Source organism: Euprymna scolopes, chromosome 27, assembly GCF_053919585.1.
Source record: "Euprymna scolopes isolate OS-2025 chromosome 27, ASM5391958v1, whole genome shotgun sequence".
Taxonomy (NCBI): domain Eukaryota; kingdom Metazoa; phylum Mollusca; class Cephalopoda; order Sepiida; family Sepiolidae; genus Euprymna; species Euprymna scolopes.
In genome coordinates this window covers 35,677,506-35,690,700 of record NC_136508.1, presented here as the reverse complement: position 1 = coordinate 35,690,700, position 13,195 = coordinate 35,677,506, and the positions used below count along the sequence as shown (strand labels likewise).

Below are 13,195 nucleotides of genomic sequence, written 5' to 3'. Positions count from 1 at the left end.
CTGTTTGAGCCTTATGGATTACAACTTCATTAATTGAGGCTTAGTTAATTTACAACTTTATTAATTGATTGACTGTTTTTAACTATTCTTAGATTGAAAATACTTTTAAGTTCACAAAAAGTTTTTTTTTTTTACTAATATGAAAATACAGTATCTTTTTTTACTTTGATGAAAATACAGTATTTTTGAAAATCCATGGATTAAGGTTTTTGTCTTTATTATAATTCTTTGAATTTTGGATGGATTAATGAATATAATTTATTCAATTTTGATTTTCATTATCAATTTTTCTTGCTATATATAAAAAAAAAAAAAAAAGAACATGTTTTTGTTTGTTAGTTTTGTTTTACAATTTATATGGAAAGGTATTTTACATATATATATATATTTAAATTTATATAAACATGTTGCTATGACAATCTCAGGTTTAACCAAAAATGACAAAAATACACTTGGTACTCCATGAACATATATACATCACACAAATAGATACTAAAAGAAAATACATGATAGAGGACTGTTACATATTCAAGGGAGGTACAGAACAAGATAATGGAGGCAAGAAATGGTTCACCATGCCAACAGAAATCAGTAGCAAAAGGAAACAAGATGGAAGCAGGAACAGGAAAACGGGGGACGGAAACAAAAGTTGTAGCCAAAATATCAGCATTCTTCAGTAACGTTGCCGAAGAGCACAAAACGGTTGCCATGCGCTGGAATATGGTGAAGACAAAGACATTTTGCTGTTACAAGTCATCGGCAGGGATTAGTTAATAGGGGTACTTAGGGGTGGTAGAATGGATCCTTTATTTTTATTTATTTTACTTTTGATAAGGACTTGTTTGCATTCCTACAAATTTAACTTTTGGTACTTGTTTACATTGGTGATCTTTTTTAAACCAACGCATTTCAGGTGAGAACATTATGTACTTACATGTCATGGCGAAATTAAGTATAAATTCAAAAAATTATGAAAAAAATGATCCAGGATATGTGTTAGATGTATTTTTAACAACAAAAAATCAGCCACAATTATGTCTCAAATGCATTGATTTAAAAATGGCAAACTCTTAATTGGTCAAATTAAGTTGAGGATTATTCCCCTTGTTTGTCATACTGAATTGGTTGTACAACTCTTCCGCATTAAAGCATGATAAAACGCGATACATCTCATATTTACTTGTAATCATTTTTCATAATTTTTAGAATTTTTAATAATCTTGCCAGGACACACAAGTATTCAATAATGTTTTCACCTGAAATGTGTTGGTTTAAATGATTTCTGATGGAAACAAGCAAGAAAAAAAAAAATTAAAAAGGTACATGAAAACGAATTTTCATAAGTTAAAGATTTGTGTAAAAAGTAGATATTTTAAAACAGGATCCCACCTGGAGAAACCTGCATGGTTTATCAGATAAACGTGTTTACTTTCGTGAATATATTCAGCTAAATTCTCTGTACAAGTCGAGCGATATTGGCCTTAGGCAAGCATTTTTTTTTTTGCTTACCACTGGAATTCCATTTGTTAAAATGTAGCATCAACAATACTGTTCAAACAGGATCAACTTGTATGAAATAATATGTTCTTAGTTACAACAGAGGCACGGTCAAACATTCATATTTTCCTTTTATTTAAAACTAGCAGATGTACCTGGCATTGCCCGGTATTAAACGTAATGTTAAATTCCTTAAAAAAAAAAAAAAAAAAAAAAAGGATTTTATTATAGTATTATGTTTTTTCTAAACCGTTCCCTTCTTGTAAGTAAAAAAAAAAAAAAAACTCGAACTTAGATAAAAACCAAAACCTGAAGACAGCGAGTCAAATACAATAACCATTAGGCCAGCTTGACACGACTTTAAAAAGTGTTTTTAAACTTACTTATTCTTAACATAAGGAGGCTATCATGTGAACAATTCAAGCATGTGCAGTCGTGAAACAATTGACAAACAGATAAAAATCTGATGTTCCAGTTCCAACTTTTCAAATTTGACCCGTTAGCAGCCTTTTTTCTGGATGAAAACTGATTAAAAGATTTTCCACATGTCTAAATACCCTTATAACAAATTTCAAGTCTGTACATCAAAAATTCGTTGAGTATATAGGTTGAGGATCGTCCCCCCTCTCTCTCTCACTCACTCACACACACACTTTTATAGATATAAAGAAAGAATATTCTAAACCAGTGTTTTGCAACCAGCATTCCCCAAAAACCCTAAGATACCGCAAAAGATCGCTTAGGGTTATGCAAAAGCAAGTGAAATAAACTAATAATTTAACTTTTTAATTAATTTCTGATTTTTTCTTTTTCTTTATTAAGCCATGGTCATAAAACTGCAATAGACAGAGACTGCGAAGCTAATTAAAGAATGCATAAAACTAAATATTATGACAGACAATACAGAACTGACAATGTGACAGGTCATATAATTCAGAGGCAACACGTTCAGGACTGCAGAACACAATATGAAAGGAGATTGCTGGTACATCTCTGAGAAAACACTGGCGTGGACAGTTTTGAGTAATGATCTGCTGAGCCCTGCCTTATGCATAACTTCTTCGTTTGACTACCTTATTATTATCAAAAAATAATTCAGAAGATTTAGTGATGTTTGAATAACTTTATAAGTAAAAAAAAAAAAAAAAAAAAAAAAAAAAAAGACTCCTGAATTAGCACTATTAATGAACAGCATGAATTTAGCACAAGCAAGGCTACCGGCATTACCAGTGGCAGCCATATAACATATTTCCATTAAAACTTTTTTTAAATCGACAAAGCACTAATTTTTCCTTCAATTAGTTATCCAAAAATATTTACTATTATATTCACCATGTGAACTAGCATGAAAATGAAATAGGGTATATAATTTTGGTTTTGTGCAGGGATTTCCTTGAAACATGTCATTCATCTTCAGAGTTACGCAAAATTGAAAGTTTCAGAAACTCTGAAAAACTAATCTTTGAACTTTAATTCAAGCCAGGAATGCATTTCTATTGTGAGAATTAAAAGGGCTTCTGAAGGGCTACAAGTGTATATATACACAATCGGGCATTTTTAACCAGAATTACTAGATAAAAAAGAAAATGTTTGATATCTGTTAAGGTTGATATCTTTAATGGAATGTGCTTTGATAAACTCAGAGCATTTATACCCTCCCCCTGATGTACATACTCCCAACTAACCAAACATGCAGCAAAATCTCACCCCTTCACTGTTGAGGTCTCTAGATGCCGGAAACTAATAGTTTCTTCCTCCAGACTGATGGAGAATTCCCTCCCTGTTTCCTCCTTCTCTGGCTGCACTAAACTGCAGAAGTTTAAATGCAAACAGACATCTTGTTGCTCAATTCCCCACAATCCTCTGTTAAACATGTAAAAAAAGTAGTTCCTTATGTTTCAAATTGTTAGGTAAAAAAGTTAAAAAAAAAAAAAAAAAAAAGATTGTCTTCAAAATTACAGTTATTTTGAAACCATATTAAAACAGTGAATAAAAAGTATATTGCCTTGAATAAAAGTTTATACAAGGAAAAAAAAAATCAAAGGAAAACATGAATTTTCGACAGCACCTCTGAGATATCAAAGAATCCAATAATTGAATTTTCTTTTCTGCCAAATTATGAACTTTAAAATCCATTAAAAAACGGACAAAATGAATTCTGAATTATTTGCAAAGGATTATATTGACAGTAGATTTTCAAACAAGATCGTTTAATGATTTAGAACTGACATAGGCTGTTATCATTGAACATAAAGTAACTTTTTATAATAACCAACATCATCCCCTCTCCAAATAACATTCCTAATTTCTGTACTTGGTAATAGGGTAAGGAAGGTGCTTGTGTATTATAATTTTATATTAAAAAAAATAATGCATTTGAAGTAAAAACAATGTTAAGTGATTATGTGTCATCTTGAAATTAGTAAAAAAAAATTCCAAAATCACGAAATATGATTAAGTAGATATGCTAGAACTATTTTTTTTTTTTTTACTTTTTATTACAAAAAAAAGCCCCCAAAATTGTAATTCTCAATCCGGCATTTTCTAATATGAAATAATGAAATTTAACTAAAAACAAGGGAGATAAGTCAATTTGTCATACAAAATTGACTGCAATCAACTAAACCAGTAAAACTGTATTATTCAATAAATTTTATTTTTCTTCTAATTATTTTTCTACTTAGTAATTTTTGGAATTTTCATTAATTTCGACATTGACATGTAGTCCAAATAGCACTATCAACCCTGAGCTAAAACATTCTGAAGCTTTTACTTCATTTAAGAACGGTTTTTGAAAATATTTTTTGAGAGAGAATAATTCTGACTGGCTATTTACAGGAGAATTTACTGTTAAAAGTCCCAAAGTAAACATAAAAAGTTACTCCTTCAACAATGTACAATTCAAACAATAAACTATGTCAGTTGATAAAAATAGTAACATATATTTTTGTGTTATTTTTGTTAGAACTATTCTAATGCTTGTTGTGGTGTCTAAGAAACAATTTTAATTGAAAGTAAATTGAAATATTAAACATACTGAAGTTCATAAAATTAGCATATTGGAAGCAATTAATTTTATTTAATTATAACTGCTTTGAACAATTATCAGTCTTCTAATAATGAAATAAAAGTAAAATATTAAATTTTCAAAAATAAAGTTGATGAAATTCGCATATTGAACGAAATTAATTTTATCTAAGGAAAATATTAATTATAATCATTTTGGAACAAGTAGATAAAAAAAAAAAAAAATTTTTTTTTTAATTTCCAAAATATCTGTATTATTCGGATTATTCCAAGTACTATTCTTATCTTGGTTGAGAATAGTATTAGGAATAATCCATATTATTGATCCTGATTTTTTTAAATTCCGAAACTCAATATGAAATATTTTAAAATGTCTGTCTTTGACTTCATTTGTTTGTAAATTCATTTAGTCATGTGCTTTGCAGGAACTTTTAGCTTGTGAATTTGGCAACGGCTGAATAAACGTGATGTAAAAAGAGTCAATACATACCCGAGGTGGCAAAGTATCTGGTAATCCTAATCCGGTATAGTCAGCCTGCAATAATGAGATATTTTATTTTGTTAAAATAATATCTTAACATAAAAGTAGAGCGCAAACTCAAGCGGTAAATACTTAAAAAATAGAGGTTCCATAACTCAATGTCCAGCTGGAAATAATTACTTTCTAATTCAGATTTTCCTAAATCCTTACACAAAGAAGCATTCAGATATTATTTTGATGCAGCTTTTATTCAAATTGTTAGAATTTGGGTTTCCCATATGTTTGACGTCATATAATAATATAGGTTGGCACCCCCCTCACTCATACACACACACACAAAAAAAACTGCCACATATGGAATATATAAAGGGCAGTGGTCTGTGTGCATGTATGTTCGTATGGCCAGCTAAAACTTAAAACATATGCAACAAACCTATACAAAGTTGGATTTTGTTTTTAAAGCATAACTCCAGAAAAATAAAATCTAAGATTTAAAAAAAAAAGATTAATTTTAATGGGATCAAATGGCCATTTTCATTCTTGAATATATACTCTACCAATGTATTGAACACTGTTGAAGTAAATGCTGAAAATTTACACATAAAAATTATATCTCCCTATACTAATTTATGTGATTAAATGAAGTAGTCATATATATATATATATATGTATTATTAAAATTTCTCACCTGCTTCAGCTTGTGTCTTTCCGTTACTTCTGCATTGTACCGCCTTCTACAATTCTATTTAACTACATACTATACAATGCTTCAAGCAAACTACACCCACCTCTTAGATATTAGTTTTGCTTGCTGAAATATCAATGTGGGTTACTTAATATTAAGTCTGTTGCTTGTAACCATATTTATGGAAGAAAAGTTTGTTTTGTAGGCATGAACTATATTTTAATTATAAACATGTTAGATTTACATTATTTCCACTAAAAAAATGTCATTAAAAAAAAAAAAAAAAAAAACATCTATATACAAGTTAGAAAAGCATTTCATCCAAGGCATAAAAATTGTTAAACAAAATGTTTTTACTATAGGCTTTAAAAATAAAGGTACAAGATTCAATTTGAAATTTATTTATCTTCAAAGTGTACTTTTATAAATTTTACAAAGTAAGGTATAAAAATTTAATACCTTACTTTGTAAAATGTATAAAAGTGCACTTTGAAGATAAATAAATTTCAAATTGAATCTTGTACCTTTATTTTTAAAGCCTATAGTAAAAACATTTTGTTTAACAATTTTCATGTCTTGGATGAAATGCTTTTCTAACTTGTACCGTATCTTTTTAAGATTATATCTTATTTAATTTATTAATTTGGATTTTAAAAAAGATGAATGTGGTTTTGTATGTATTTATAAAAACTCTCCTACTCTCTATTTCAGATTGTATTTCTCCTCACACCACAACTTATTTTTGCAACCCCCTCTTTGTATTATTAGAGGTCTGAATATTCTGTTTCAGTTTGTATTTCTCCTCACACCACAACTTTTTTTGCAACTCCCTCTTTGTTATGCACGTCTGAATAATGAGAAAATCTGATTTTTTTTAACAAAAACTTTAAAATAATTTTTTTTAGATTAAATCTTTTAAAACTTTTTTCAGAATAGAAAATCTTTACAATTTAATAAGGAACATATTTTATATAGGTTTCATTAAAAATATTCAGTAGATAACGAAAAAAATAGAGATGAAAATTTCAAAAGGACTGTATAACTGGCTACGCTCAATAGTAGTCCTCGCTAGCGTAAGACTTTGTTATTGTTATTCTATTATTATTATTATTATTATTATTTAAAACATTTTGTGTCCTGCGCTTTCAAGTGAGGACTAATATAAAAGCGAAAGTGTGTATATGTATGTATGCGTGTTTGTATGTCTATATGTTTATATGTATGTATGTATGTATGTGTGGGGGGGGGGGTTCAGCAAAAACCCTCCTCTCATGACGAATTCGCTTCTACACATGCGTCATTAGACGTCGTAACCTGATTTACTTTAAATATTTTAAAAAGCGACATGATTTCGGTGACGTCGTCTTAGCTCAGTTGCTTAGAGCATGGCCTCATTATCTAAACGTTTTGGGTTCGAATTGTGGTGTGAGATGTCTTCTTTTTTTTTTTTTTTGATTTTTTAAATTTTAATATTGAAGCAAGGTTATTTAAGCCATTTTTCACGTGTTTTTCAGATTTTTTAACGTTCGTTTTTCTGTTTTTTTTTTACTTCGCTTATTCTTAGGTTTTCATTAACACCCACCACCCCTGCCCAACCACACACCCAAAAACACCCGGGCAACGCCAGGTACCCCCCGGAAGCCATTTTTCACGTTTTTTTGGGGGGGATTTTATTTTTCAGATTTTTTAAAGAAGTTTTAACGTTCGTTTTTCTGTTTTTCCGATTTTTACATTTAACATCGTTTGTTTGCCTTACGTTAGTTTTTTTTTTTTTTTTTTTACTTCGCTTATTCTTGTTTTCATTAACACCCCCCACCCCCGCCCGAGCACACACACACACACCTCCAAACACCCGGGCAACGCCAGGTACCCCCGCTAGTCTATAATAAAAAAACATTTATAATCCTCAAAAGATATAATCAAAAAAAAAAAATCTATAATAGAAAAAAAAAGCATCTATAACTGAAGAAACAAAAAAATACATCTACAATCGAAACCCCCCCCCCCCAAAAAAAAACAAACATCTATAATTGAATAAAAAAGTCACCTATAATTGAAAGAAAAAAGTCACTATTAATTGAAAGAAAAATGCTTAATAATATTTCAATTTATTTTCAATGGAATTTTTTAATTAAATCATAAATATTTTCTTTTTATTCCATAGTTATAATCTTACACAGGAGTTAGACCAGTAAGAAAAAAAAAATGTAAACAAGACTTAATTGAAAATCCCATATCTGGAAAAAAAATGATGAAAACTGTGTCCTCTCAGATTGTTAAGCATTGCAATTCCCTTCTCATTCCCTACTTTGCAGAAATTTAAATGTAATGTGAACAGGCATCTCACTGCTCAACTGCTACATTCCTCTGTTAGACACAATCTAAATCGTGGCAACATGCCTGGTTTAAAATGAAAAAGAGTAAAATATATAAACAAAATTTCTTACCTGATATTCTCCAGTCATCTGTCGCAGCTGATTCTCCAAAGTGCGTACAGTTTTTTCTTTCTCGTTTAACTCTCCCTGTACCTTTTCCGACGGACATTTATTGTAAGCTTTCCGTACTTTCTATAAAACAAATTGAAAATAGCAAATATAAGTTCTCAAATCTTGTGAAGACCGTAGTGATAATAGAACGAGCTGGTAGAACTGTTAGTTACTCGTTGAACAAAATGAGTTAGTCGCTTGTTGGCAGTAGAGACACGACTCGTTACTAACATCTCGTTCAACACATGCTTAAAAATAGGACAAATATAACTTATGTACTTCTTTAGATAAAGGTTCATTATGAAAAGACCACTTATGTCGCCAATCCTGTGTGTATCTAAAATTTTAAAAGGATGGTAGAGACTTAAAAAAAAAAAAAAGTTTTCATTTATTTATTCATTTTGTGCATGCGATGAATAATAAAATTGAGTTATTAGTAATTAAACACATGGAAATTGAAAGAAAAATAATAAGTTGTCACTTTCCACTGTGTAAATATGTGCACCCCCCTCCCAGACCTACACACATCTATGTACACGTGATATGACATCACTCAAAAAATCTCGAAACCTAAAACATAAATAGAACCTCTAATGACAACTACATACATTTTTTAAAGTACTAGCAGGCTGCCCGGCGTTGCCCGGTCATAAAATATGCATAAATATTATATTTTAATCATACAGAAACTGAGACGTGTGCAGGCGAGTATTGTTTTTTCTAAACAGTTCACTTCTTTTAAGTATAAAAAAAATTTTTTTTTAATACTTTAGCTGAGATCGAAACCAAAACCTAAAGACAGTGAGTCAAGTACAATAACAATTAGGCCAGCTTGACACTATCTTAAAAATGTTTTCAAACTTACTTATTCTTAACATAGGAACTGTCATGTGAACAATTCATGCATGCACATTCGTGAAACAGTTGACAAACAGATAAAAATCTGATGACCCCAGCCCACATACCAATTTTTCAATTTTGACCACTTAGCAGCCCTTTTTACTAGATGAAAACTGATTAAAAAGTTTCCACATGTCCGAATATCCTATATACCAAATTTCAAGTCTGTACATCAAAAATCTGTTGAGTATATAGGTTGAGAAGTGTTCTCACACGCACACATTCTCACTTTTATAGATATATAGATTAACCTTCAAACTTGTTACAGTAATTTTTATGAAGCTTTTTTTTTTCTTTTTTTTTTTAATGAAGCTATACTTGTCAACCAAAGAGAAGGAAATTTCAGTTTACTTTATATAAAACTAGCAGGACTACCTAATGTTGCCCGGGACAAAAGTGTAACCTACTTCTATCTCTTTAACTGTTTCTCTATTTTTCTCTCTTTCCCTATCACCATTTCCTCACCTCCTCTTCCTTGCGATTCATCTCTAGTTGGACAGGCATACACGCAGACACCTCTCCTTCTTATAATAGATTCGTTGAGGAACGAGTCTGCATTTCCTTTCTAAATTATTTAGAAATGGGTGACAAAAAAAAAAAAAAAAAAAAAAAGGTCACCCACTCAACAAAACCTGGTCCAGTTGACCCCCCCCCCCCCGAGAAAGAATAATTGTTTCTAAATTTTAGATATTATTCAATGCTGATAAAAAAACACACTAACTTTGTGGTTCTTTATTATTTTTTTACTTTTAGCTTGACATACACACACACAAATATTTACCCTTTAGGTAAATACGAAGTGCATTCAATAAATTTCCAGACTCTTTTTGTACAGGCATTTAAAATTGTAGACTCTTGAAAATTCATTATGTTATTGCTATACATCTTATGAGATGATTGATCAGTTTTTATGATTTCCGGTTCAAATGAACAGCTACAACAGGAATTGGCATACACTCTACTAAAGCCTGATTGCCACAACTGGTGAATTTCAAAAAATACAATCTGGACGTGAAGACATTTTAGAAGAACAATATGCAATAAAATTCTGTTTTAAATTTGAAAAAATGCCACAGAAAAGTATGAAATGCTTCAGACTGCTTTTGGACCATCTTGCAAGAGTCAAGCATCAGTTTTTGAGTGGCATAAGAGATTAAAGGAAATCAAAACACCAAAGTTGATTGGTTAAATCAAGAATATCATGGATAAGGATCATCATGTGACTATAGAGATAATAAATGCACAGTTTCATGTCAGTGTGGGAACTGTACACACACTTATTCGCAAGGAACTGAAGATGTGGAAGATTTGCGCGAATGCACCAGTCCATAACTCCAGCCTTGTCACAAACTATTTGACCAAGATGGGCATCAAAACAGTTTCTCACCTTCCCTTAGTCCAGACCTTGCCCCCTGTGACTTTTGGTTATTCCATAAGCTCAAGGAAAACCTTGGAGGCTGTTGATATGAGACATTTGAGCAGTCAAGAGAGGCTGTGACGAGGGTCATTGAAAAGCTTACACTAGTGAACTCCCAGAAGTTGTTGGAATGATACAATAAGTGCATTGCAGTCCGAGGAGATTACTTTGAAACTACAACAAATCTCCACCGTTTCTATACACAAGTTTTATTCATTTTGAGAAAACAGAAGATTACAACGACTAGAGGATCAACAGCCACACACATGGAATTCAATGATAAAAAGAATGAAAGACCAGCGACCACGCATGTATGTAAAAAGACTTCTATTAACTGATTTATGCTTCTTGATTGCTCACTGGCAAAAATAAAAAAAAACTCAAGTGCAGTGAGTATGAGTTTGTGTGAAAAGAGTACGCGCACTTCCCTTTATATAATGTTTATAAAAATGTCACACATGAGCATTTCTTTGCGACAGTTGTGTTTTTTCGGTTGTTTTTGCTTCAGATTTAGAGTCACCAACTTTTCGCAACAGATCGACCATCGAATTGAATTTTGAGCCGATATCCTAACTAAGGTAATGAGACCATAACCTTTTTGCAATATCAAGTGTTCCAATAACTGTATCTTTGTTGTGACATTGAACTAGTCGAAGCTTTTCGGGGTGCAGTTTATTCGGTTATATGAACTGATTTTTAGAACAGTGTTGTGTTTTCCAATGTATCCACAACCATAGACTTGTAAATAACCATTACCTTGAATAACATTAAAGAAAAGTGAGCCAAATCATTTAGTAAAACCTCTGAGGGGAATTCACTTTCCCGCACCAGCCTTGGGAATGTCTTCTATGTATGAAAGGCATTCCAAAAATAATGCCTCCCAACTGAACTTATGCATTCATTACTTGAAAGTTTCATCCCTCTGTTGCAGATATTGATGGTGTAAGAATGAAGATTGTGCACATATCATAAATAGAGTGAATATAATAATGGAATGTAAGGATTTTCACCTTATTTTCAAGCCAAATCTATCCATATAACATTTATCGTTTTTGACCTGAAAGTGGTATTTTTTTTTTTTTTTTTTCATTTTAGCTCCAAGTGGCTTCATACCTTGGCTGGAACAATTTTAACCTCAATAACATGTTTTGCCCCCCCCCCTTTTTAAACTTGTAGTTGCTTATATTTATTTCTTTAATTAAGAAATGTATTTTTTTTTAAATAAAAAAGTTTTTCAATATTTTTTATTCCTTACACACATTAGAAAATTTTTTTACAATATATACAGGGTGACCCCAAAAAAACAAAAGCTAAATGGAGGCCACCTAGAACATATGCTGTAGAATGGAGAAAAAAGGCCAAAAACCCTAGTGTTTTGATGTGATGTTTGGAATATAATAAACTAGTTATGATAAAAGTTTCATTTCATTCGGAAGAAACACTAAGAAATGGGTTCTAATTAGAGTTGGGGCCAGTTTTTTTTTTTTTGTACAAAACGTTAAACAGTTTTATTACAAAAGGCACAAAGAATACACATTTGTAAAGTTTGAGTTGATAAATTATGTATTTATGTGGATTCCATTATTCTTCTAGATAATTTTGAACACAGAATCCATGAATGGTTAAAAGATGGTGTATGATTTGATGAGAGGCTCGTCGCCCATGGTTCCACGATGTGGCTCGAATATACATACACATTAAAATAACACTGAAGATGAGAACAGTATGGCATTTCTGAAGTTTGGAGATGAGGATTAGTTATTTGTATTATTTTTCAGACTACTGTTCTCATCTTCGTGATTTTCACAAGATTTCGGTCGATGTAACCCCAAACCTTCTTCAGGTGTACTTTCTCGAATTCAGGAATGTTTCTGTTGAAATCAGGAATTTGGACGGAATTTCGAGCGGAACCCATTATTTGCTTCATGGGCGTAGCATGCTCTTGTTCAGTCAGCCATGACTAGATAGAGGTCCAAAGTAATTCGCAAATGTATTTTTTCGGTCGCCCGCACTGAGGATTGAACCTTCAACCTTCAAGAGAATATCACTTTTACAATTGATTTTTCCAAGTACTCTAACCACTGCGCCACGGGTCTTTGCAAGTTCGACAAGATACATCTGAAGAGGGTTGGAGGTTACATCGACCGAAACGTTGTGAAAATCACACTCAAGATGAGAACAGTAGTCTGATGAATAATAATACACGAGAACAGTAGTCTGAATAATCCAAATAAGACGAATAATGAATCGTCATCTCCAAAAATTTATAAACATAATGAAAACAGTTGTCCAAATAATCGAAATACAACATATGTAGGACAACATGGCCTTTTGGCTGGGAGCAAAGTGTAGTATCTGTTTTGATACCACACTTCACTTTTTCTGTCCTCGATCAGTGGAGAAGAAATCGTTCTAGATTGAGGCAATTTTAATTTTTTGTTCTTACCCAAAGTGCCTCTTTTTGGGGAGCTGGATTTTTCCCTACATTAAAAATCGACCTTATGTTTAATTCTGCCCTCATGATGAGGCAAGTAAATAGTATCAACATATTGAGGACTTGTTATAAACAAAACATAATCATTATATTTAGTTTAGCGGCCATTTTACAAGCTGGCATGTGTCGGACAGAATAACAGACAATTAAAAATGTGTGTGTGTGCGCAGTAGCTCATTAGTCGGCTGCTTTAGTCATTAACATAGCT

General features: G+C 31.5%; 1 protein-coding gene across 40 annotated transcripts in view; it reads right to left on the bottom strand.

The window, feature by feature from the left end:
- LOC145248812 (rho guanine nucleotide exchange factor 11-like) overlaps positions 1-13,195 on the bottom strand; it is a 609,361-nt gene that overhangs the window by 197,833 nt on the left and 398,333 nt on the right. For all 40 annotated transcript variants that reach the window (XM_080110472.1, XM_080110474.1, XM_080110473.1 and 37 more), the window contains 2 exons: positions 8,138-8,257; positions 5,015-5,059 (listed from right to left, as the gene is read on the bottom strand). In XM_080110472.1, the coding sequence (XP_079966598.1) occupies positions 5,015-5,059; positions 8,138-8,257 (165 nt within the window). The remainder of the gene's footprint in view (positions 1-5,014; positions 5,060-8,137; positions 8,258-13,195) is intronic.